This window comes from Suncus etruscus, chromosome 6, assembly GCF_024139225.1.
Source record: "Suncus etruscus isolate mSunEtr1 chromosome 6, mSunEtr1.pri.cur, whole genome shotgun sequence".
Lineage (NCBI taxonomy): Eukaryota > Metazoa > Chordata > Mammalia > Eulipotyphla > Soricidae > Suncus > Suncus etruscus.
Window position 1 is genome coordinate 95,723,341 of NC_064853.1, and position 26,781 is coordinate 95,750,121.

At 41.6% G+C, this 26,781-nt stretch overlaps 1 protein-coding gene across 1 annotated transcript in view; it reads left to right on the top strand.

Annotated features, from left to right (window-relative positions):
* MAP3K13 (mitogen-activated protein kinase kinase kinase 13) overlaps positions 1-26,219 on the top strand; it is a 125,448-nt gene extending 99,229 nt beyond the window's left edge. Inside the window, exons 10-16 of the mRNA XM_049775823.1 lie at positions 2,654-2,763; positions 4,268-4,384; positions 5,083-5,220; positions 8,381-9,152; positions 13,876-13,946; positions 23,437-23,734; positions 24,913-26,219. Coding sequence (XP_049631780.1) covers positions 2,654-2,763; positions 4,268-4,384; positions 5,083-5,220; positions 8,381-9,152; positions 13,876-13,946; positions 23,437-23,734; positions 24,913-25,014 — 1,608 coding nt within the window. The 3' untranslated portion in view covers positions 25,015-26,219. The remainder of the gene's footprint in view (positions 1-2,653; positions 2,764-4,267; positions 4,385-5,082; positions 5,221-8,380; positions 9,153-13,875; positions 13,947-23,436; positions 23,735-24,912) is intronic.
* The last annotated feature ends 562 nt before the right edge of the window (positions 26,220-26,781 follow it).

Genomic DNA, 26,781 nt, shown 5'->3' on the forward strand with positions numbered 1-26,781 from the left:
TATTCAAGAATGACTCCTAGTGGTGCTTGGAGAACCAGTTGTGTTGAGGATTCGAGCCAGAGTTGGCTAGATGCAAGACAAGAGCCTTAATCCCTGTGCTATCTTTCCAACCCCAGGAAATCTACTTTCTTGATACATAGCAACCTTCAGAAGTTTCTTTCCATTTCAGACCTCTACCTATGTGCTAGATATTGGAGGTTTGTTTCCTAGAGATTTTTCTTAAATCTGATTCTTGCCACCAGAGGGAGGTGTTTCTTCTTATAAGCCTGCTTTATGTATTAAACTAAGATCCACCTTCTAGCAATTTTTTGCCCAAAAGAGAACACTTTAAGTTCCAAATTTGATTCTTTCCCTTATTATTTTTTATGTATTTATTTATTGTAGCGGTGGTGGTGAAGTTGAATCACACCCAGTGGTACTTAAGGCATACTCCTGCCTTTGTACTCACAAATCATTCCTAGTAGTGCTGAAGGATTATATTGTGGTGCTGGAGATGAAACTCAGGTCAGCTGCATGAAAGACAAGAGTCTTATCTTCTATACTATCTCTGACCCTTATCCCCTCATTTTTTAAAATCCAAAAGTCTTAAGTGTCAGTCTTAAAGCTGAAGTGTTCATGACAGGGGTCGGAGAGATAGCATGGAGGTATGGTGTTTGCAGAAGGATGGTGGTTTGAATCCCGGCATCCCATATGGTCCCCCAAGCCTGCCAGGAGTGATTTCTGAGCATAGAGCCAGGAGTAACCCCTGAGTGCTGCCGGGTGTGACCAAAAAAACAAAACAAAACAAAACAAAATAATAATAATAATAATAATAATAATAATAATAATAATAATAATAATAATAAAAGTGTTCATGACTTTGACAATTCAACCAAACCTGCACTTACTGCTTAGATGCTGTCACAGACTATTACCAAACAATGGGCAACACATTCTATATCTTTCTGACAAAGCTTTTTGGCAGATTTGGGGGCTCAAAAGTATACTAGCTGACAGAAATCTCTAACTATGGTCAGTCAACATATCTTTCTGATAAGTGAAGCATATTATAAGCAAATAAGCAGGATGGTCACATTCTAAGTTTTACAGTCTATTTTCTTCTACAGAAAAGAATGAGAAAAGACTACTTTGGGTGAAACCATATGTAATTTTACAATTTCTTAAGCATTACCTTTGCCATGACAAACATCATTTTTAAAATACAAATCTAAAAGTAAAATCTAAAGGTAATATTACTTGAGGAAGATGAAAAAGTTCAAAACATCTAGTTACATACCTGACCTTCACAGAAATATCTAGATCATATTTTTTCTCAGGGTGATAGTCTATACAAAATGTGGGAAAATATCTCCTTTTTCTATTTTTCTTGAAACCACCTATAAGACCCCAATAGATTAAATTTCTGGAAATTCTCTTCCCTATGAAAATGCAGTGTATTTTTGAATACTTCTGTGAATGGAATATTTCTGATTTTGTCCTCATTTTGGCCTGTTTTCCTGAAATTTTTGCCTTCATTTCTGCCATATTATGAATATCTGTATTTGTCCTATCATTGAACACATCTAAAATTCAGTAACATTTTTTTTTTTTGGTTTTTTGGGGGGCCACACCCAGCTGTGCTCAGGGGTTACTCCTGGATCTGCACTCAGAAATCACTCCTGGCAGGCTCTGGGGACCATATAGGATGCCAGGAATAGAACCTGGGTCCATCCTGGGTCAGATGTGTGCAAGGCAAACACCCTACCACTGTGCTATCTCTCCGGCCCTAGTACCATTTTCTTTGTTCAGTTCTGTTTCTCAAAACAAGAAATATATTCATCCCAAACTAGAGAATTAACAAAAGTTTTAAGAAAGCGGCGTTTGCCTTGCAAGCAGCCTATTCAGGACCCAAGGTGGTTGGTTAGTATCCCGATGTCCCATATGGTCCCCCGTGCCTGCCAGGAGCTATTTCTGAGCAGACAGCCAGGAGTAACTCCTGAGCACTGCCGGGTGTGGCCCAAATACCAAAAAAAAAAAAAAAAAAAAAAAAAAGTTTTAAGAAACTGGAAGAAGCTTTATGTTTGGAGCAATTTTATTGTATTAGACCTATCTGTTCCTAAGAGTTTTTGTCTAGTTACAAAGTTGAGTTTTTGCTCTTTTTTCTTCTTTTTTTATTACCCCCCCCCACTCCCTAGTTCCTCTACACTTCCCTTATTTTGTATTTTCATCTCCGTGCTTCTTGATTCTTCTAGTCATAGTATTTTCTCAAAATATTTTGATCAGCAAAGCCTAAGAGAAATTTGGTGCCGATATAAGGAAAATAATATTTTTATAGACACACCCAATTGCTCTTTCTGGCTAGGATATCAGAGCTGCCGTCCTGTTTTAAAACTGAACTCCCTGTACCAGAGATGATTGTTAGTGCGTCAACAGTGATGTGTCTTGTGGGCAAAATCTAAAAAACACTGGAGAAGAGATAGTATCTCAAGTCGGACTACATACTGAAAATGCATTGATGTGCAGTTTACAGTAGCTGGAGAGATTTTGGCTTATCACTAATATTCTGAAATGCTTATTCTGAAATGCTCTTCAATGAAAGTTTGCAAGAAACAAAAAATCTGTTCATGATCTTATGGTTGCACATATTAACCAAACCATCTCTGATTTTGCTCAGGCTGAATGGAGAGAAGAGGTGAAAAAACATTTTGAGAAGATAAAAAGCGAAGGAACTTGCATACACCGCTTAGATGAAGAACTGATTCGAAGGCGCCGAGAAGAACTCAGGTCAGTGGGTCTCTCCCCACTTCTCTCCCTCTTTCCTGATCTTCAGATATTCACAGAAACCCTCTTAATGAATCATCTTTCACTTTTCACAACCATTTCATCTCTTTTATGTGTTGTTTATTCCTTTTAAAAATTAGCATTTGAGGGCCGGCAAGGTGGCGCTAGAGGTAAGGTGTCTGCCTTGCAAGCACTAGCCAAGGAAGGACCACAGTTTGATCCCCTGGTGTCCCATATGGTCCCCCCAAACCAGGGGCAATTTCTGAGCGCTTAGCCAGGCGTAACCCCAGAGCATCAAAAAAACAAAAAAAAAAATTAGTATTTGAGGCCAGAGGTACAGTAGGTGGGGCATTTGCCTTGCATGTGGCCAACTCGATTTCAGTCCCCAGCATCCTATGTGGTCCTCCAAGCACCAGCAGGAGTAATTCATTAGTGCTAAGCCAGAAATAAGCCTTGAGCATTACTGAAGTTGACCAAAAATCAAAATATAAAATTATTATTTCTTGGGGCCTAAGAGATGAGATTGGAACACATGTTTGGCATGCTAGAGGCCTGAGTTTCTTCTCCAGCACTACCAGGTCTTCCAAGCACTACCAGGAACAACTCATAATACCATGGCAAGAGTGATCCCTGAGCACCACCAGATATGGCCTCAAATCCCCAAATTAATCTTCCTCTATAACTTTTCTGTGTTATTCTCCCCTGTTATTCTTCATTAATATTCTGCCATGAAGATTCCTGGAGCAATGCTGTTTGTGAACTCATCACAGTCCTTGACGACATGGAAGACCAGAAATTTAGAAGATGTTGTCTCTGGTCTCAATGCATATATTCTTTTTGCAGGCTCTAAAACACAGTCCTTGTAATGATTATATTAAACAGGAGCTGTGTCATGGCTCATCTCAGTGAGCTGGGCCTCCTTTCTCTGTACATTTCCAGTCACAGATGAGTCCCTCATCTGGGACTCTTATTCCTAACACTACAAAGATAAACCTATAAATTGGACACCAAAATCAGATTTTTATCTGAGGCACACGTGACCCTTATAGTTAAGGCCAAAGATAAGCTTAAATGTCCTTTCCCCTTTTCCATCTCACCCCAAAGTCACAGCAATAGAACCTTAAAAACAGGTATTTTGGCCAATGCTTTGGAGATCAACCTTTCTAGTGTGTTCATCACATAACTTTGCTTTCCTCCAGGTTATTTGGCTCTATTATTTTATTTAAATTTTTATTTTTATATAAAATTTTGATTTAACCACCATGATTACAAGCATGACTGTAGTTGGTTTTCAGTCATAAAAAGAATACCCCCCTTTACTAGTGCAACATTCCCACCACCAATGCCCCCCACCTCCCCCACCCTTGCCTGTATTTGAGACAGGCATTCTTCTTCTCTCATTCTTTAACATTGTCATGCTAGTTGTTAGTGTAGTTATTTCCCTAACAGCTTTCACTACTCTTTGTAGTCGGCTCTCTTTACCCCACGGTGTGTCCTTTGTTTGCAGGCATGCTTTGGATATTCGTGAACATTATGAGCGGAAACTTGAGCGTGCTAATAATTTATACATGGAGCTAAGTGCCATCATGCTGCAGCTAGAAATGCGGGAGAAGGAGCTGATCAAGTATGTGTGCAAAGCATCATCTGCATTGGTGGATGGGGTCTGTCTATCAATAGAACGATTACTCTTCCACATTGCTGCACCTCTGAACTGGAGGCCACAAGTAGTCTACAAGGCATTTAGTCTACAAGGGCTGAAGGGACGTGCTGGGTAAAAGGTCATGGCTTGCCTGATTGAGGTTTACCATTAAGTGGGGTTTCTGCAGAGACAGCTTTAAGGAAACATGCCCTTGACACTGAAATCTGCACCTTAAAATAGTTTGGCAAGAGGGTCTTCATTTCTGGAACAGCTCGAGAGGGAGGGATGGATGGAAGTTTTTGCCCCTGCACTTTCCCCCAGAGGGAACCACTGCAGGTGGTTTAAGGAATTTCCCAGAAAAGCCAGAAACCCAGGGTGTTGGGACAGGGGAAGCTGAGTCAAACTTCCTTCACTGAATGATCTCCCACCAGGTGTGCTGGGGAAAGGTGGGTCCTCTTCAGTCAGACTGGATCCCAGTGCACAATGTAGTCACCTGCCTTTGACTTGAGTATCTCTTTTTCTCTGGTATGGCCCCATCATATGTTACTCAGAAAAACAGCCTTGTTGTTCAGCTTGTCAGAATTTGCTGCATGTAACCCAGCTCCTTGCCCATCCAGGCACACAGATTGCCCAGTTTTCCCACAGTAGTGACAGAACCATGAGATTTTCCTTGTCCTTCACAGGCGTGAGCAAGCTGTAGAGAAAAAGTACCCTGGGACCTATAAAAGACACCCCGTGCGTCCAATAATCCACCCAAATGCCATGGAGAAGCTCATGAAGAGGAAAGGCGTACCCCACAAACCCGGAGCACAGACCAAACGGTGAGACACCTGTGCCTATGTACTGGTCACTTGGAGGGGAAAATATCCCCCTCAGGACACATTGTCAGTCCTGAGGGTGCTGCTTCTCCTTCCTTATTCTAACTGAACAAACCTCCAGATAAGTCAGAAGAGAAAAGTGAGGGAGCATTCATTCTGGATTCCAGATCCTAGTTCTCAACCCTGGAGGCGCATCTTATGGCCTGGGCTTGGACTAACAAAAGGAGAAAGACACATAAATCCTGTCTCTGCCTTTTAAAAAACATGATATAGAGTGAGAGCAATAGCACAGCAGGTAGGGTATTTGCCTTACAAGCAGCCAACCCAAATTCGATCTCTGTCATCCCATATGGTCCCCTGAACCCTCAAGGAGTGACTCCTGAATACAGAGCCAGGAGTAACTCCTAAGCACTGCTGAGTATGGCTCAAAGAGCAAATAAAATAAAATAAAAACCATAATATGGATTATGTACCTGATCTCCCCCAGGATAAAGTGACAGAGTTCCTTTCCCTTTTTTGGCCTCAACTGCCTGGAACTGATGGGCTCACCACAGATCTAGAGCTGGGCAACATTGGTCCATACCTAGCCCCACCCTATATTATTGATATTAGTTGTTGTTGTTGTTGTTGTTAGAATATACTAAGGACTTATATAAAAATTAACCAAAAAAGGGGGGGTCGGAGAGATACCATGATGGTAGGGCATTTGCCTTGCATGCAGAAGGATGGTGGTTCAAATCCCAGCATCCCATATGGTCCCCCGAGCCTGCCAGGAGAGATTTCTGAGTGTAGATCCCGGAGTAACCCCTGAGTGCTGCCGGGTATGATGCAAAAACAAAACAAAACAAAAAAAAAAAAATCCAAAGCCAAGGCTTTGATCATATCTGTGTTTGACCTCAAGTTAGGATCTGTTCCTGATGCCAACTTCTTTGAAATTAAAAGTACATGTCAGGTAGTTTTCATTATTTATCTTTTTTTTTATCCAGTCATCTGTTCATGGGAATTTGTATTGTTTCCATATTTTGGTTATTGTATATTGTGCTGCAATGAATATAGGAGTGCAGATGTCTTTTCTGTTTTGTGCTTTTGAACCCTTTGGGTAGATTCCCAAGAACAGAATTGTTGGGTCATATGGAAGTTCAATTCCTAGTGTTTTTTTTATAAATGTTCATATTGTTCTTCCCAAAAAAAGGCTGAATCAGTTGACATTCCTAATTGGCCATATGAAAAGATTAAGTCATGCAATTTGCAACATTAATGGATCTGGAGAGTATCATATTGAGTGAAATCAGTCAGAGGAAGAGGAAAAGACTCAAAATAATCTCTCTCATATGTGGGATATAAAGAAACCTTATAGGGGAATATCCCAAGGATATGCCCAATCGCAATAGAAACGAGCAAAAGCACTGGTTTTCAGTAGAAAACTTGCCACTGGAGATGGAGCAGGAGGAGGAGACGTTAAGGAAAGAAAAACTAGCACTATGCTTTTTTTTGTTTATTTTTGGATTTTGTTTTTTAGGCCACACCGGGCAGTTACTTTTTTGCTCTGCACTCAGAAGTTACTCATTGCAGGCTTGAGGGACCAAATGTGATATCAGGGATCAAACCTGGGTCAGCCACATGCAAAGCAAATGCCCTACTCATGGTGCTATCACTCTGGTCCCAGCTTGAGGGGAGAAAAGTACCCACAATAAAGGCAGGCTGGGGGCAGAAGGGAAACTAGGGACATTGGTGGAGGTAATAGACTCTGATGAAGGAATTGGTGTTGGAATAATGTATATCTGAAACTCAATCACAAATATATTTGTACTATATTTCATGGTGGATTTTTTTGTTTTTTGTTTGGTTTTTTTTGGAGGGGTTTGGGCCACACCTGGCAGCGCTCAGGGGTTACTCCTGGCTCTACACTCAGAAATTGCCCCTGGCAGGCTCTGGGGACCATATAGGATGCCGGGATTTGAACCACCAACCTTCTGCATGCAAGGCAAATGCCTTATCTCCATGCTATCTCTCCGGCCCCATTTTATGGTGTTTTAATAAAAAATAAAATACATGTTAGATCACCCAGAAAATCCAAAGTGTTCAAAAAATAGGATTTTAATTATTTTCCAAAAATCTCTCATTTCCCCTACAGACAATACATTTTTTATGAGTTTAACCTTAGAATATCCTTTGAGGACTGGACAAAAGTACAGCGGGTAGAGAGTTTGCCTTGCCCAATTCCGGCCTCAGAATCTACTATGATCCCTGAAGCTCACCAGAAATGATCTCTGAGCACTACCAACTGTGATTTCCCACCAACAAGCCCCTTCAGTCCATTTTATTCAGTTCTACCATTTCCCCTGAATAATGGATTTTGCTATCCTAGCAGAGGGCATGGACAAGGGTCTTCTAGTATGGACCTCACAGTAAGACCTGAGTTCAGTGTAGTAAGATAACAAGGCAATGAGGAAAGGCAAACCAAGGGTAGGGTGTGGATATTTGGGGGGAAGTCCTTCTAAGCAAGGATCTAGGAATCTCTTCTGGTGATTCTGGGTCTAATTTTGTGGATCTAACAGGTCAATGCCCACAACCCTGACAGACCCTGTGGCCCAATAGTGATGGAGGACTCTAGGGTCACACCCAGCAGTGCTTGGGGGTCATGTGGAGCCAAAGGCTAGACTAGGGCCTCTACTTGTAAGGTATGTACCCCAGTCCCTTGAGTTTTTTTTTTTGGACCCCAAGAACATATTTTAAAGGTTCAGAGGTAAGGCACTTGCCTTGCACGCAACTGGCCCAGCTAGATTCTCAGTACTGCATATTATCCCCTGAGCACAGCACAGAGCCTGAATTAACTCCTGAATACCACTAAATGCCACTAAGTGGTGGCACACGATGGAAGGAAGGGAGGAAGGAAGGAAATTCAGTTTCTCAGCGCATGAGATAGAGAGTAAGATCCAGAAGGAATAAAGGAAACCCTTTATAAATGGTATCTAAGCTGTTATTTTATTCAATGCTACAGCATTTTTTGTACATCCAGATTAGTACATACATCCCATCTGCATTGAATAAATCCCTGTATATGTGATTGCTGATTCAAAGAGTATTTAAGGTTGGGTTATCATTTCTCAGAGCTTGAAAAAGTTTCTGTCTGTTTAAAACTACACGTGTTCTCTTCCCACAGGCCAGATTTGTTGCGATCCGAAGGCATTCCAAGTGTGGAGATGGCCCCCACTGTATCCCCTTTGTCCGGAAGTCCCAAGATGTCCTCCTCTAGCAGCAAGAGCCGCTATCGGAGCAAACCACGTCACCGCCGAGGCAACAGCAGAGGCAGCCACAGTGACTTTGCAGCCATCTTGAAAAACCAGCCAGCCCAGGAAAGTTCACCTCATTCACCTTCTCTCCACTCAGCCCCATCCCAGTATCCTTCTCCCCAGCCACCGCAGTACCAGCACCCCTCTCCTGCCACATCCCAGAGCCACCATCCCAGACTCAACATGCATGGCCAGGACATTGCGACTTGTGCTAACAACCTGAGGTATTTTGGTCCAGCAGCAGCCCTGCGGAGCCCACTTAGCAACCATGCTCAGAGACAGATGCCTGGCTCCAGCCCTGACCTTATCTCCACAGCCATGGCTGCAGATTGCTGGAGAAGTTCTGAGCTGGACAAGGGTCAGGCTGGCCACTGGGGCTGTTGTCAGGCTGACCACTATGACCCCTACCTCCAACGCAGGCCAGAACAGTATGGGTCCCTAGAAGCACCCTTGACTGAGCCAGTGCGGAGAAGCCCCGACCTTTTCACATCACCAGCAACCAGTTCCCTCTTGGAAAATACCCGTGCTTCCGAAAAAATGGAAGAGAGTGAATTCAACAGCTGCAGGTCGGCCTCATCCCTTGGCCTTGCTCATCACAACACCCCCCCAGTGCTACCTCGAAAATCAAGGCCTCTACAGAAGGTAAGTTGTAATGACACTCTTTTTTTCTTTTTTTGGTTTTTGGGTCACACCTGGCAGCACTCAGGATTTACTCCTGGCTCTATGCTCAGAAATTGCTCCTGGCAGGCTTAGGGGATCATACGGCATGCCAGAATTCAAACCACCGACTTTCTGCATGAAAGGCAAACGCCTTACCTCCATGCTATCTCTCCGGCCCCATAATCACACTCTTATGTCACTGCCTATCCAGACTCTCAGAAAATGCCCATTTTGTCCCAGGTCTAACAAACATAATGTTAGTCTTAGATTACACATTGATTCAAACAAATACATACACTAGTGAAGGTTTTTTTAAACATTAATGTTTCAGGGCTGGAGAGATAATAGAACAGGAACTAAACGTACCTTGCATGTGGTTGACCCAAGTTCAATAACCAGCATCCCATATAGTTCCCCAAGTTTACCAGGAGTGATTCTTGAGTGCACAGCCAGGAGTAACCCCTGAACATTGTCAGGTGTGAGCCAAAACAAATAAAAAATAAATATTAATGTCTCATAGGCCCCAAGGGGAAACAGACTTTTTATCAAAGGACACAAATTTAAAGCATTTCTTTCTATAACTTAATAATTCCTAATAGTTCAGATGTTTACTTCTATTTTGAATAACACTATCTTAACTGGTCCTAAGAGATGTTGTAAAATAATCAAACCCATATTCTCTGACATCTCTGGGAATTTTCTAGTACAAATTTTGGGCTTCAAGATGTGGTAACCAGGGTTTTTTTTGTTGTTTTTTTTTTTGTTGTTTTGGTTTTTTTTTTTTGGTTTTTGGGTCACACCCGGCTTTGCTCAGAGGTTACTCCTGGCTGTCTGCTCAGAAATAGCTCCTGGCAGGCACGGGGGACCATATGGGACACCGGGATTCGAACCAACCACCTTTGGTCCTGGATCGGCTGCTTGCAAGGCAAATGCCGCTGTGCTATCTCTCTGGGCCCAACCAGGTTTAATCCAGCATGGCTCTCACCTATTTTCTGCATTGCTTTTTGTAAACAATACCCATTAATTCACTTGGAATGCTCTTTCCTATCATATGTTTTGTTTTTTATTTGGGGGCCAGACCAGGTGGTACACAGGGCTTATTCCTTGCTCTACACTCAGGGATCACTACTGGTGGTATAAAAGGACCATATAAGGTGACAGAGATCGAATCCAGGTTGTTTGCTTGCAAGGCAAGCATCCTAACTGTAGTACTATCACTCTGTCCCTTGCAATCCATTTTAAAATTTATTTTTCAATACCTTTTTTTGTTTTTTGTTAGTTAGTTTGTTTTTTTGGGGGGCCATACCTGGTGATGCTCAAGGGTTACTTCTGGTTATGCGCTCAGAAATCTCTCCTGGCTTGGGGGACCATATGTGACTCCAGAGATTGCCTTAATGAAAAACTTTCAAGACCTGGGCCCGGAGAGGTAGCACAGTGGCATTTGCCTTGCAAGCAGCCGATCCAGGACCAAAGGTGGTTGGTTCGAATCCCGGTGTCCCATATGGTCCCCCATGCCTGCCAGGAGCTATTTCTGAGCAGACAGCCAGGAGTAACCCCTGAGCAATGCCAGGTGTGGCCCAAAAACCCAAAAAAAAAAAAAAACAAAAGAAAGAAAAACTTTCAAGACCTTCGAGACCCAACCAGTTCTTAATCACTAAAACCTGTTTATTTCCTGATCTTTGGTTTCCAGTGGTTTATTCACTTAGGAAGTAGTCACCTGACGTAATTAAGAGGATAGGCAGGCTTGTGGCCTGAGTTCACAACCAGACTCGTCCACTTAGTACCTCTATGAGCCTTGATGTCTGTCTATAAAATAGGACGACTGTATTTGCCGGCATATAAGACGACCCTTCAACCCATGAAAAACTTCCTAAAAGTCTTAAAAGTAAGTTACTTCTTAAAAGTAAGAGGGGTGCGGGGCCAGAGAGATAGCATGGAGGTAAGGAGTTTGCCTTTCATGCAGGAGGTCATTGGTTCGAGTCCCAGCGTCCCATATGGTCCCCCGTGCCTGCCAGGAGCAATTTCTGAGCCTGGAGCCAGGAATAACCCCTGAGCAATGCCCGGTGTGACCCAAAAACCACCACCAAAAAAAAAAGAAAAGTAAGAGGGGTGCGGATCACTCGTCCCCGAAGCTGGAACAAGTTTCAGCATGCCGTATACCAGCATATAATATGACTCCCAAGTTTTAGGAAGTTTTTCATTGGTTGAAAGGTCGTCTTATACACCAGAAAATACGGTAGTAATAATAACAATGGGGATTGCCTCATTGGTTGATGTCATTTTTTTTTGGTTTGGGGGCCAGACCCAGGGGTGTTCAGGTGTCTTAAACTTACCCCTGGCTCTATATCAAGGATTACTCCTGTTAATGCTCAGGGAATGCCTTATGTGATGCCAAGGATTAAATTCAAGTCAGTTATGTGCAAGTCAAGCACTTTCTTGCTGTACTATTTCTTCAGCCCCTTATATGAAAAGTAACTGAGTTAATATTTATAAAACATCTAAGACATGGTCAGTCTCATAGCAACCTTTCAAAACTATTAGCTTATCTTGCTAGTGAATTAAAAATGTTTAGCACCCTATTAACACCCATTCAGGGTTTATTTGTTTTTTTTTTGTTTTGTTTTTGGATTTTGGGTCACACCTGGCAGCACCCAGGGGTTACTCCTGGCTCTATGCTCAGAAATTAGCCCTGGCAGGCACAGGGGATCATATGGGATGCAGGGATTTGAACCACCATCCTTCTGCATGAAAGGCGAACACCTTATCTCCATGCTATTTCTCCAGCCCCCAACACCCATTCAGTTTTAAGGATTATTTCATCTCATCACCATTCACCAGTTTAGTTGAGGGAATGGAAGGAACTAAAGTGTTTGGTCAAGGAGCTAGATAATGGGAAGAAAATTTGACTATCACTCATTGTCTCAAGACTGAACTTCTTCCCAATACAGTGCTGTGGCTAACTAAGGATCCCCAGAGGTTAAACTGAGTTTACGGGGGGGGGGGGGAGGGGGGAGGGGTGTAGTGAATTAAGATTGATTCTCTTCTCCACCTCCCTCATCCCCTTCACTAGGAACATGCTTTTTGTAACAATTTTTCAACATAGAATTCACAGACCTACATTTAGAGTGTACAACTCATTGTTTCTTATTCACAGCACTTTGAAATTGGCATCACAACCAGTCTAGAATGTTTGCATCACCACCAAAACATCCTACACATTTTAGTAGTAACCCTATTCCCAAAACAACCTACATATTCAAATTTGCCTGAGGTTAGTTTGATCCCATCTGTGGGTATGCTGACCTTGAAACTCATCCCTTACACATTGGGCCTCATCAGAGCTTCATGCCTGTAGAACAGGTCAGCTTCCTTCCACTGAAATCCACTATCACAGAGACCCCTGATGTCAAGGGCTCAGCATTTCTGCAGTCAGGAAAATTCCATTTCTGCCTTTCCCATTCAGAAGACTCTTCAGAATGTCAATGGCTAAAAGTGAGGGAATTTTAGGACTGAGTTACTAGAAGGTGGATTATCCTCACTCTTTGGTATAACCAGGGCCCACTTAGCCACCACAAAAGAAATTATGGTGATCCAGTGCATCATGGCACTGTGGAGAAATATACTTGGTCTTAAGTTGGGCTGTTCCTAGGCCCTTCAAGAGAGACGGAACCTTCTTAAGAGAAAAGATCTTCTCAGACAGGACATTACCCAGCCTGCCAGAACAACCACAGAGCTCTGATGACCCAATCAGAGCACCCTTACTCCACTCAGTTATGTGTTTTATAGCAATATTATGTCAATGGTGGAAAAAGACTATAAGGCAAAACGATATTGGCTGACTTTCAAATAATGTTTATTTTAATAGTATGAAATAGTATGAGAGATGATATAAACATAGTAACTCTAAGTGTAGTTAGAAAAGTGACTGGTACAACAATGGGTCTTATCTTTAAGAAAAAGCTTTACATGGGTAAGTTGAAAGAAACTCTCTGTGCCAACTTGGGATAAAGGAGATACCACATGTGTGTTGCCAGCCCATCCATTTGGTATCTGCACACACATGTCACCTACATATCTCCTAAGATATGTACTTTCAGACTTTCTTTCTTTTTTTTGTTAACATTGGGATGTATACTGGGATTCTCTCTGCCTTTGGAGAAGCCCGCACTCTTTTGAGCTCATGCCTTTCTTTTTTCTCTCTCTCTTTTGCCCTTCCTCAGAATTGCAAAATAAAAACCTGTTTTCACTTACTAAAGAAAGTCATTGGTACATTACACAGGGCAGTGGGGGGATAGTTGTTGGGTTTTGAAGAAACCAAGAAGAATTTTCTTGGTGATATCTTTAAGATAAAGCCTGAAATTCCAGTGACAATAATTATGAGATTACACACACACACACACTTCAAATACAAGACCTCCTCTGCAATGTTCCCTCTCCATTCCTTGCCCTTGGACCTGCTTATGAAATCTTCACCTTCCTGAGGACAAAGATAATATTTACTCAGTTCTATAGATTTGCCAGCATCAAGTACACACCTATCTGCTATATCCAGCAAGGTATTACTCGATGAATGCCTTTTGATAAATAAATCTTTACAGGAAGTGTGTGTGTGTGTGTTAGTGTGTGTGTGTGTGTGTGTGTGTGTGTGTGTGAGAGAGAGAGAGAGAGAGAGAGAAATAAAACATATTTCTCTTGTTCTCCTCAGAGTGGAGATGACTCCTCTGAAGAGGAAGAAGGGGAAGTAGATAGTGAAGTTGAATTTCCAAGAAGACAGAGGTAAAACCAATAAACAGTTATGATTGCTTTCATTGAAATTGGAAAAATCCTGTGTTTGCCATACCTCTTGCTTTAGAGTTCACTTCATTCACTCCCTTATAGGAAACTTGAATCCATTGTGTTCATGGGTTCCCGTTCCACATTTTGACAGCTGACTATGTACAAATAGAGCTTGAACAGAATTGATTTCATAGGAACTTCAAGGTGAGAAGTATAGAAATACCAGGTTATAACTGAGAATATAATGAAGGATGGTCATACTGTTTTATGAATAATTTTATTGGCTTTTGATGTTCCTTCTGTATTAATCTGCTTGAGTTGCCATAACAAAACACCAGAGACCAGGTGGCCTCAACAGTGGAAATTATATCCATCAAGATATTAATTATTCTTGTTCTCTTTGTACCTCATTCTTTGTACCTCACAGTTCTGAGGCTATGAAGCCTCCAGAGCTGTCTATAACCAAGATTCTTGGTGCGGGCTCTTGTTCCAGCTTGCAGACCAGTTGCCTTTCTGTGATTTCTTCACAGATGGGGAAAGAGAAAAAGGTATTCCTCTTCTTTATAAAACCACAGTTGTACCAAATTTGGGTCCCACACTTATAACCTCATTAAACCTTAATAACTCCTAAAGGCCCCTTCCCACATTTTTCACATGAGATTGGACTTTAGTATGTGAATTTCTGGAACTTATAATTCAATCATAGCACTTATGTCTAGGCCTCAGGTTTTATCTTTTAAGGTAAGTATAATTGCATCCACCAAGTCCTTCTTGAGTAGAACTTTAGAAATAGCTTCTTAGTTATTAGCAATAATAATGTTTCTTTTTTTTTTAATTTTTATTTTTTTTATGAATTTATATATTGTTTTTTTTTATTAATGCATAATTTTTTTATTTAAACACCTTGATTACATACATGATTGTGTTTGGGTTTCAGTCATAAAAGGAACACCACCCATCACCAGTGCAACATTCCCATCACCCAAGTCCCAAATCTCCCTCCTCCCCACCAACCCCCGCCTGTACCCTAAATAGGCTCTACATTTCCCTCATACATTCTCAATATTAGGACAGTTCAAAATGTAGTTATTTCTCTAACTAAACTCATCACTCTTTGTGGTGAGATTCCTGAGGTGAGCTGGAACTTCCAGCTCTTTTCTCTTTTGTGTCTGAAAATTATTATTACCAGGGTGTCTTTCATTTTTCTTAAAACCCATAGATGAGTGAGACCATTCTGCGTTTTTCTCTCTCTCTCTGACTTATTTCACTCAGCATAATAGATTCCATGTACATCCATGTATAGGAAAATTTCATGACTTCATCTCTCCTGACAGCTGCATAATATTCCATTGTGTATATGTACCACAGTTTCTTTAGCCATTCGTCTGTTGAAGGGCATCTTGGTTGTTTCCAGAGTCTTGCTATGGTAAATAGAGCTGCAATGAATATAGGTGTAAGGAAGGGGTTTTTGTATTGTATTTTTGTGTTCCTAGGGTATATTCCTAGGAGTGGTATAGCTGGATCGTATGGGAGCTCGATTTCCAGTTTTTGGAGGAATCTCCATATCGCTTTCCATAAAGGTTGAACTAGACAGCATTCCCACCAGCAGTGGATAAGAGTTCCTTTCTCTCCACATCCCCGCCAACACTGTTTATTCTCATTCTTTGTGATGTGTGCCATTCTCTGGGGTGTGAGGTGGTATCTCATCGTTGTTTTGATTTGCATCTCCCTGATGATTAGTGATGTGGAACATTTTTTCATGTGTCTTTTGGCCATGCGTATTTCTTCTTTGTCAAAGTGTCTGTTCATTTCTTCTCCCCATTTTTTGATGGGGTTAGATGTTTTTTTCTTGTAAAGTTCTGTCAGTGCCTTGTATATTTTGGAGATTAGCCCCTTATCTGATGGGTATTGGGTGAATAGTTTCTCCCACTCAGTGGGTGGCTCTTGTATCCTGGGCACTATTTCCTTTGAGGTGCAGAAGCTTCTCAGCTTAATATATTCCCATCTGTTAATCTCTGCTTTCACTTGCTTGGAGAGTGCAGTTTCCTCCTTGAAGATGCCTGTAATGTCCTGTAGTGTTTTGCCTATGTGCTGTTCTATATATCTTATGGTTTTGGGGCTGATATCGAGGTCTTTAATCCATTTGGATTTTACCTTTGTACATGATGTTAGCTGGGGGTCTAAGTTTAATTTTTTGCAAGTGGCTATCCAATTGTGCCAACACCACTTGTTGAAGAGGCTTTCCCTGCTCCATTTAGGATTTCCTGCTCCTTTATCAAAAATTAGATGGTTGTATCTCTGGGGAACATTTTCTGAGTATTCAAGCCTATTCCACTGATCTGAGGACCTATCTTTATTCCAATACCATGCTGTTTTGATAACTGTTGCTTTGTAGTACAGTTTAAAGTTGGGAAAAGTAATTCCTCCCATATTCTTTTTCCCAATGATTGCTTTAGCTATTCGAGGGTGTTTATTGTTCCAAATGAATTTCAAAAGTGTCTGATCCACTTCTTTGAAGAATGTCATGGTTATCTTTAGAGGGATGGCATTAAATCTGTATAATGCCTTGGGGAGTATTGACATTTTGATGATGTTAATCCTGCCAATCCATGAGCAGGGTATGTGTTTCCATTTCCGTGTGTCCTCTCTTATTTCTTGGAGCAGAGTTTTATAGTTTTCTTTGTATAGGTCCTTCACATATTTAGTCAAGTTGATTCCAAGATATTTGAGTTTGTGTGGTACTATTGTGAATGGGGTTGTTTTCTTAATGTCCATTTCATCCTTATTACTATTGGTATATAGAAAGGCCATTGATTTTTGTGTGTTAATTTTGTAGCCTGCCACCTTGCTATATGAGTCTATTGTTTCTAGAAGCTTTTTGATAGAGTCTTTAGGGTTTTCTAAGTAGAGTATCATGTCATCTGCAAACAGTGAGAGCTTGACTTCTTCCTTTCCTATCTGGATTCCCTTGATATCCTTTTCTTGCCTAATCGCTATAGCAAGTACTTCCAGTGCTATGTTGAATAGGAGTGGTGAGAGAGGACAGCCTTGTCTTGTGCCAGAATTTAGAGGGAAGGCTTTCAGTTTTTCTCCATTGAGGATAATATTTGCCACTGGCTTGTGGTAGATGGCCTTCACTATATTGAGAAAGGTTCCCTCCATTCCCATCTTGCTGAGAGTTTTGATCAAGAATGGGTGTTGGACCTTATCAAATGCTTTCTCTGCATCTATTGATATGATCATGTGGTTTTTATTTTTCTTGTTATTGATGTTGTGTATTATGTTGATAGATTTACGGATGTTAAACCAGCCTTGCATTCCTGGGATGAAACCTACTTGATCGTAGTGGATGATCTTCTTAACGAGGCATTGAATCCTATTTGCCAGGATTTTGTTGAGGATCTTTGCATCTGCATTCATCAGTGATATTGGTCTGTAATTTTCTTTTTTGGTAGCGTCTCTGTCTGGTTTAGGTATCAAGGTGATGTTGGCTTCATAAAAGCTATTTGGAAGTGTTTCTGTTTGTTGAATTTCATGAAAGAGTCTTGCCAAGATTGGCAGTAGTTCCTCTTGGAAAGTTTGATAGAATTCATTAGTGAATCCATCTGGACCTGGGCTTTTGTTTTTCGGCAGACATTTGATTACTGTTTTAATTTCATCAATGGTGATGGGGGTGTTTAGATATGCTACATCCTCTTCCTTCAACCGTGGAAGATTATAAGAGTCCAAGAATTTATCCATTTCTTCCAGGTTCTCATTTTTAGTGGCGTAGAGTTTTTCAAAGTAGTTTCTGATTACCCTTTGAATCTCTGTCATATCAGTAGTGATCTCTCCTTTTTCATTCCTGATACGAGTTATCAAGTTTCTCTCTCTCTCTTTCTTTGTTAGGTTTGCCAGTGGTCTATCAATCTTGTTTATTTTTTCAAAGAACCAACTTCTGCTTTCGTTGATCTTTCGGATTGTTTTTTGAGTTTCCACTTCGTTGATTTCTGCTCTCAGCTTTGTTATTTCCTTCTGTCTTCCTATTCTTGGGTCCTTTTGTTGAGCATTTTCTAGTTCTATTAGCTGTGTCATTAAGCTACTCAGGTAAGCTCCTTCTTCCTTCCTGATGTGTGCTTGCAAAGCTATAAATTTTCCTCTCAGTACTGCTTTTGCTGTGTCCCATAGGTTCTGAGAGTTTGTGTCTTGATTGTCATTTGTTTCCAGGAACCTTTTTATTTCCTCCTTGATTTCATCTCGGACCCACTGGTTATTGAGCATGAGGCTGTTTAACTTCCAGGTGTTAAAGTGTTTCTTCTGAGTCCCTTTGGAGTTCACAAATAATTTCAGAGCCTTGTGGTCAGCGAAGGTAGTCTGCAAAATTTCTATCCTCTTGATCTTATGGAGGTATGTTTTATGTGCCAGCATGTAGTCTATCCTGGAGAATGTCCCATGTACATTGGAGAAGAATGTGTATCCAGGTTTCTGGGGATGGAGTGTCCTATATATATCCACTAGGCCTCTTTCTTCCATTTCTCTCCTCAGGTCTAGTATATTCTTGTTGTGTTTCAGTCTGGTTGACCTGTCCAGTGTTGACAAAGCCGTGTTAAGGTCCCCCACAATTATTGTGTTGTTGTTGATATTATTTTTTAGATTTGTCAACAGTTGTATTAAATATTTTGCTGGCCCCTCATTCGGTGCATATATGTTTAGGAGAGTGAATTCTTCCTGCTCTACGTACCCCTTGATTAATATAAAATGTCCGTCTTTGTCCCTTACAACCTTCCTGAGTATAAAGTTTGCATTATCTGATATTAGTATGGCCACTCCAGCTTTTTTATGGGTGTTGTTTGCTTGGATAACTTTTCTCCAGCCTTTTATTTTGAGTCTATGTTTGTTCTGACTATTCAGGTGCGTTTCTTGTAGGCAGCAGAAGGTTGGATTGAGTTTTTTGATCCATTTAGCCACTCTGTGTCTCTTAACTGGTGCATTTAGTCCATTGACGTTGAGAGAAAGAATTGTCCTGGGATTTAACGCCATCTTTATTTCAAAATTTGGTGTGTCTTTTGGGTAGTCTTGTCTTAGATTAGGTCTTTCAGTTTTTCTCTTAAGACTGGTTTTGTGTCTGTGAAGTTTCTGAGCTGTTTTTTGTCTGTGAAACCATGTATTCTTCCATCAAACCGGAAAGTGAGTTTTGCTGGGTATAGTATTCTGGGTGAAGCATTCATTTCATTCAGTCTTGTCACAATATCCCACCACTGCTTTCTGGCATTGAGCGTTTCTGGTGACAGGTCTGCTGTAAATCTCAGGGAAGCTTGCTTGAACATGATTTCCCCTTTTGATCTTGCTGTTTTCAGAATTCTGTCTCTATCTGTGGGATTTGTCATTGTGACTAGGATGTGTCTTGGGGTGGTTTTTCTGGGGTCTCTTTTGGTTGGTACTCTTCGGGCATGCAGGATTTGATCACATATATTCTTTAGCTCTGGAAGTTTCTCTTTAATGATGTTCTTGACCATTGATTCTTCCTGGAAATTTTCTTCCTGGGTCTCTGGGACTCCAATGATTCTTAAGTTGTTTCTGTTGATCTTATCATAGACTTCTATTTTCGTCTGTTCCCATTCTTTGACTAATTTTTCCATTGTCTGCTCATTTGCTTTAAGTTTTTTGTCCAATCTCTCCTGCTGTATGGAATTGTTATGTATCTCATCTTCCACAGCACCAAGTCTATTCTCAGCTTCTGATACCCTGTCCCAGAGCTTATCCATTTTGTCATTCACTTCGTTTACTGACTTTTTCAGTCCTGTTAGTTGACATGTTATTTCAGTTTGGAGTTTTGTCATTTCTGCCTTCATATTTTCTTGGTTCTTATTAGTGTTCTGTTCAACTCGATCCATGGTTTCTTGGAGTCTGTTGAGCACCTTCCATATTGCTAGTCTAAAGTCCTTATCTGAGAGGTTGATTAGTTGTTCAGTCATTATCTGGTCCTCAGAATTGTCATCTTCATTCTCTATGTCTGATGCTGGCCTGCGTTGTTTCCCCATTGTCACACTTGTATTGTGGGTTTTTCTACGTGTTGTGGTGGTATTCATTGTCTATGTGATGTAGGCAGCACACTCCTCTGGCTCCTCCCTTTCTGGATGGGCTGACTTGCCTCTAAGGGAGGGGAGTCCTCCGTGGATGAAGCCTCACACCGGGTCAAATCTTAGGCCCGAGCATGCAACAGAGAAGACAGTCCAGAGAGAAATGTTTGCTTCTGTGATATAGCGCCGTTCTTAGTGTGATTTTTCCTTCTTGTTGCAATGGAGTTCTTTCCTTAGAAAGAGTGCACGGCCGCGTAGTGAAGCGGAGCGGCCGTGCTCCTCTGAGCCTCTTTTTGCCCCACTCGCAAGAGTTTCACGCAAGAGGACAGTAGACAGACATAGACAGGTCACACTCACAGTCTTTCACAGCTGAGCCCCACTGGGCCGGTGTACTTTCGCGGATTTTCCCCGCCTGGTGTCACACACAGGGAGCCAGCTTTTGCAAAGGTTAGCCAGTTTTTATGCTCTGAAGTCCCTCCCTGAAAATGGCGTCTGGGCGAGCGAGGTTTCTGGAGGCTCTTTTTGCCCCACTCGCAAGAGTTTCACGCAAGAGGACAGTAGACAGACATGGACAGGTCACACTCACAGTCTTTCACAGCTGAGCCCCACTGGGCCGGTGTACTTTCGCGGATTTTCCCCGCCTGGTGTCACACACAGGGAGCCAGCTTTTGCAAAGGTTAGCCGGTTTTTATGCTCTGAAGTCCCTCCCTAATAATAATGTTTCTGATAGAGGCCGGAGAGATAGCATGCATGCCTTGCATGCGGAAGGATGGTGGTTCAAATCCCAGCATCCCATATGGTCCCCCGAGCCTGCCAGGAGTAACTCCAGAGCACTGCTGGGTGTGACCCAAAAACCAATAATAATAATAATAATAATAATAATAATAATAATAATAATAATAATGTTTCTGATAGGTTTAAATAAGTATCACATTCTCCTGTATCTAGAATAAGAGCTTCCCTTCTGTAGAAAATGAGGATAGTCTTCCTTCCAGGAGGTATTTTCTGATAATATTTATTCTGTTCTTTAAGAGTAAGGCTATAAGAATTCCCCAGGAGCCTATATACCTGCCAAGAAACAAAAATTTTCACTAAATCAAGAGATTCCCAATTCTTTAGTAAATTTACTTTTCTTCTCCACCCTGTACACAAAATTGAAGTCTTTTCCAACTTCTGAACTTTTCCTGCCACTTTGCTATAAGTGTTTTATTGTTTCCTTGGACACTACTTGTTCCTGTGTAATGGGACAGAGACCAAATAAAATGCCCTTTCTTTAACCTCGTTGTACTGGCATCACTTATTATGTTCCTTTCAACCTGTATTTCTAGGATATATTCTGAACTCACCTCACCTGTCTTTCTTGCTCCGCTCCAAATTATCCTTATGTTTCTAGCTCATTATTTTGCTCATATATTATAATAATTTCCCTACTCCTGCTGGACTACCAGCCTTAAGAAGCTGTGTGAATCCTGCTTTAACTTTCTTTGTGTGCATGGCCTTCCTGATGGTCTCTTTTCTTGTGTCTTTCATCATATCACCTGACCTGATTGTCAATAAAGCTCCATAATCTACCATTAAGATTGCTTCCCACTAGAAAGTACAGAAATATTAGGCAAAGTAATAAAATGGCAGACTTCTTTTTTATTTTTGTTTTATTTGGGTGCAGAGGTTGTTTGTTTTGAGACATTACTAGTGGTGCATATTGTTCAGGGGCCACTTCTAGAGGTTCTGGGGACACTGTGGAACCTACTATCAAACCTAAAATGTATACATGTCTCTTAAGCCCTCTCCCCAGCCTTTTTTTTTTTTTTTGGTTTTTGGGCCACACCTGGCAGTGCTCAGGGGTTACTCCTGGCTGTCTGCTCAGAAATAGCTCCTGGCAGGCACGGGGGACCATATGGGACACCGGGATTCGAACCAACCACCTTAGGTCCTGGATCGGCTGCTTACAATGCAAACACCGATGTGCTCTCTCTCCAGGCCCTCCTCAGCCTTTTTTTAAACCAGGAAGCTAACAGTATTCTAATTTATTGGACTGTTTTTAAACAATGAAAGGAAAATGAAAAACTTTTGCAAAGGTCCCAGCATTCAAAAGATTTATTCTATTAGGGCTAAACCCAGATATTAATTGAAATGAGTTGCTAATTAATTGAGTGGTGCATACATTATGAAGGGAAAGATTTTTTGTGGGGTTTTGGATCACATCCAGTGCTCAGGGCTTATTCCTGATTTTGCCCTAAAGGATGATTCCTGGTGGAGCTTGGGGGACCATAGAGGATGCTGGACGACTGAACTTGGGTCGGCCATGTGCAAGACAACCACTCTCCTCACTGCATTATCTCTCCAATCATTGGTAGTTGTTTTTTTTCCCAAACTAATTGCTATTGAGGAATTTGTCATAGGGGTCCTAAGGACACTCAGACCTTCCAGAGATGCATTGTTCATCTCTTCTCTCCAAGGTATCACTTCTCTCTAAGAAATGCTATTGGGATAAATGCTAAAGCTAAGTGGGGTGTGAATAGACCTGCCCAAACTGCCATTTGGCCAGTTTTGTTCCAGAAGTCTCTTTTGCCTGTGAAATCTGGAATCTTCTCCTTTTTCTTTTTTTCTTTCTTTTGTTTCTTTCTTTTTGGGAGGGGTTTGGGTTTTTGGGTCACACCCAGCAGTGCTCAGGGATTACTCCTGGCTCTACGCTCAGAAATCGATCCTGGCAGGCTCCTCAGGGGACCATATGGGATGCCGGGATTTGAACCACCAACCTTCTGCATGCAAGGCAAACGCCTTACCTCTATGCTATCTCTCTGGCCCCCTCATTTTTTTTAATTGAACCTAGAGCTGTGCACATGCAAGGAATGTTCTCTTTCACTAAGTGCCAGTATCTAATCAGAAGCTTAATTTCAATTAAATTGTTTACATACTATGCATACATGTTCATCATTTGGTTTGAATTTTTCAAAGACTGTTGGTTCTCATCAGCTCTAGAATGTGAATGTGGTGCTGCGTACAAGAAGCATGAAAGCTGAACAGAAAAGGAAAATCTTAAGTACTTCTCAATTGCTTTAAAATTATCCTCAGATGATTTAAAATAAATATCATTCTAGCTTGCTCTTCAAGAGCATGTTCTCCCTTGGACACATATGCTGTGTGGTTGTCTCTAAGTTTCTTTGCTTGCCTATTTCCACTCTAGAGATGCCTGTGTTCTCTCTTGAACACATACTTCTTTTCTCTTCCCTTACATCTTTCTAAATAAGTTTCAGTAAAATAATCTTTTTAAATAAAATAAAACAGAATAGTTTCTACTTATTTAAACCAAAGAGTCTCCAGGGCAGGCACAAAAACTTTCTTGTCACAGCTCCCAGGCACAGATGAAGAAAGGGAAGTCAGTGATGTCTCTGCGTAAGGGTTGATATGCTGTTTCTCTGTGGTTCCAGGCCTCATCGCTGTATCAGCAGCTGCCAGTCCTATTCCACCTTTAGCTCTGAGAACTTCTCTGTGTCTGATGGAGAGGAGGGAAATACCAGTGACCACTCCAACAGTCCTGACGAGTTAGCTAACAAGCTTGAAGACCGCCTGGCTGAGAAGCTCGATGACCTGCTCTCCCAGACACCCGACATCCCCATTGACATCTCCTCACATTCCGACGGGCTCTCTGACAAGGAGTGTGCTGTGCGCCGGGTCAAGACACAGATGTCTCTGGGCAAACTGTGCATGGAGGAACGTGGCTATGAGGTGCGCCTTCTGCCCCCCTCCTTCCCTCAGCAAGCTTCTCTTCGTGTCACTTCTGCAGGACTGGTGGACAGTTAGAACCTTAACTCACCAGGCCTTTCCAGTGAGCTTTAGTATATAAGACACAATTGCTGCCTCCAAGACATAGCCCAAAGATCAATAGGGCTCCCAGAAATGATGGCAACTATTCCCAATATAGGCACAGAAACAGGGAATGGTCTCAAATATAACCCCCATATCTCCTTCAACAAAGCAAACATCTCAAGTTAGGGATGGAGTCGCTCTCTCCTCCAGGTTCCTGGGATCCTTCCCTCTGCCTTCATGAGCCCCCTAGCTCTTTCATTCACCTAGAGCTCTGCCTTTCCTGAGCCAGGGTAGCTTAGAACTTGAGTGCAAATCCCTTGGAATGTGATCACCTAGATGCAAAGCCCAACTTTTCCACTTTTTTTTTTATCTTTATTTAAGCACCATGATTGCAAGCATGTTTGTAGTTGGGTTTCAGTCATAAACAGACTACCCCCCTTCACCAGTGCAACATTCCCACCATCAATGTCCCCTTCTTCCCCCACCCCTGCCTGTATTCGCAACAAGCATTCTACTTCTCTCATTATTTTTGTTCTGTTTTGTTTTGTTTTTTGTTTTTGTGTCACATCTGGCAGCGCTCATGGCTTACTCCTGGCTCTACGCTCAGAAATTGCTCCTGGCAGGCTCGGGGGACCATATGGGATACCGGGATTCGAACCACTGTCCTTCTGTGTCTAAGGCAAACGTCCTACTGCTGTGCTATCTCTCCAACCCCTACTTCTCTCATTCTTTAACATTGTCATGCTACCAACTTTTCCACTTAATTGTGCCAGAATGGTGGGATGAGCCTGGGCCTGTAAAATGAATATGATAGCAGCATTTATCCCTGAGGACTGTAGGCATGACAGGCGAATAAATAAGTGATTAGATACAAAGTTTATATCATGAACACACTCCTGGCTAACCAAGGTGTGCTGAGACTTTTCTGATTCTCTCTCTCCATGTCTTCTTTCTCCATCAGCCTCATCTGAACAGGAGGACCTGATCTCATTTGCCTCTGTAACCCAGTGCTGTGCCTTTAGCCACACCGATATTCCCTATGTCTCCTGTTTTGCTGCAGAATTGAATAATAGTTTCATTTTGTCTTGTCTCTGCAGAACCCTCTGCAGTTTGAAGACTCGGACTGTGACTCTTCCGATGGGGAATGTTCTGACGCCACAGTCAGGACCAATAAGCACTACAGCTCCGCTACGTGGTAATGAGAGGATGCCCTTAAAGAAGAGCTCCTGGATCAACTGGCATTTCAGACCCATCCCACACCCAAACTCTTTTCACTCTCTCCTTGCTTTCTTGTCTGGGAAGAGAGCTGCCCTTTCTTTCTCACCCCTAGAAATGAGCTGCAATAACAGGAATATGAGACTTCACAAATCTCTGGAAAAAAAAATCCAAATGAAATCAAGTCTCACTGAACATTTCAATCAAGAATGGCAGGGATCTATTTTATTGAATATTCTAGCTACTGTAACATTGATATTTATTTTTGTTCGGCATTTTAACACTTTGTACTGTAAAGAGTGAACTATATTATGATAGAGAGAGAATAATTTCTTGCAAAAAAAGAGAGAGAAAAGAAGGAAGAATAGAAAGAAGTGGAATTTAGGAGAAAATCTTTGAGAATTTGTGGGGCCAGGAGGCCTTATTGCTACGTAAACAAGGGACCAGTGTTCTTTTGGCCATTAAGTGACTGAAGAGCCAGAGCAAGACATTCTTGAGTATTTTAGAAAACAAAGAACATAAAAGAAAAATAAATTTCAGGTACCTTACGAACAGATCACATTAAATTTAACCAGCTTGTCCATATGGAGAATCAAAATGACCCTGAAACATTTGGTGACCAGATATTTGTATCTAAGGTTTTTGAGGGCCTGTGTTTCATCTACAAGGAAAAGAAAACTGTGTATGTGAAAGCTGACTTTATTTTTTAAAACATAAAAGCAGCATTCAGTAGTGAGACTTCCAGATAGTGTCAAACCTTGACCTTGACCAACATGTCCCTTTTTAATTCTGTCATTGTCATTTTTAGGACCAATATGTTACCTAATGTGTTGATTTTTCAGACTCAAGTGCCATTGTCTTTTTTGTTTTTGTTTTTGTTTTGTTTGTGGGCCATACCCAGTAGCATTCAGAGGTTACTCCTGGCTCTGCTTTCAGAAATTGCTCCTGGCAGGCTTGGGGGACCATATGGGATGCTGGAGATTGAACCCAGGTCAGTCCAAGACTGGCCAAATGCTAGGCAAATACCGTATCAATGGCCCAGTCTTCTAGTTTATTTCCTTGCCACTTGTCAACCTGTTTTTTTAGTGAGCACAGGGAGAAGACTGAGAGATTAAGAGATTGAGAGAGAGAGAGAGAGAGAGAGAGAGAGAGAGAGAGAGAGAGAGAGAAGGATAGGAGAACAAGAAAATATACAGCAACCATAGAGAAACAGAAAATTTGTCAAATACGCTCTTAAAATGTCTCAATTCAGTGATGTAGAGATGGACTTGTCCCCTCCCTAGAGCCAGGTTATTTGCCGAATAGAATTATAAGGATTCGATAGAACAGACTGTGAAGGCAGCTAGCTGCGTGTGAATCTATCCAATGTCCAAACTCATATGTTCCCCTTGTTTTCTTTCCTTAACTCCTTCTATCCTAGAAGCTTGAGTGACTGGCTACCGCTTCAAAATAAAGACAAAATAGGCAATTTGCAAAAGGCATCTGTTCCTGTCATCACCATAGAATTTTTTTTTATGCAAGACTCCTTGTAAAAACATTTAATTTACTTCACTTTGCTTTAATATAATTCTGAATAGTTGCATTGAGGAATTGTTGGCAAGAACCACTGATGCTGAGCAGCAATTCAAGGGGTTTTTTTAACATTGTCCAAAGCATGAGGTTCAAATTCTCCAGGGTTTTGAGGTCTGCAAAGCAAACCAAGGTACCTCAGGATGCCACTGCTTTAAGGGCATTTTTTCCTAGAATTTGCT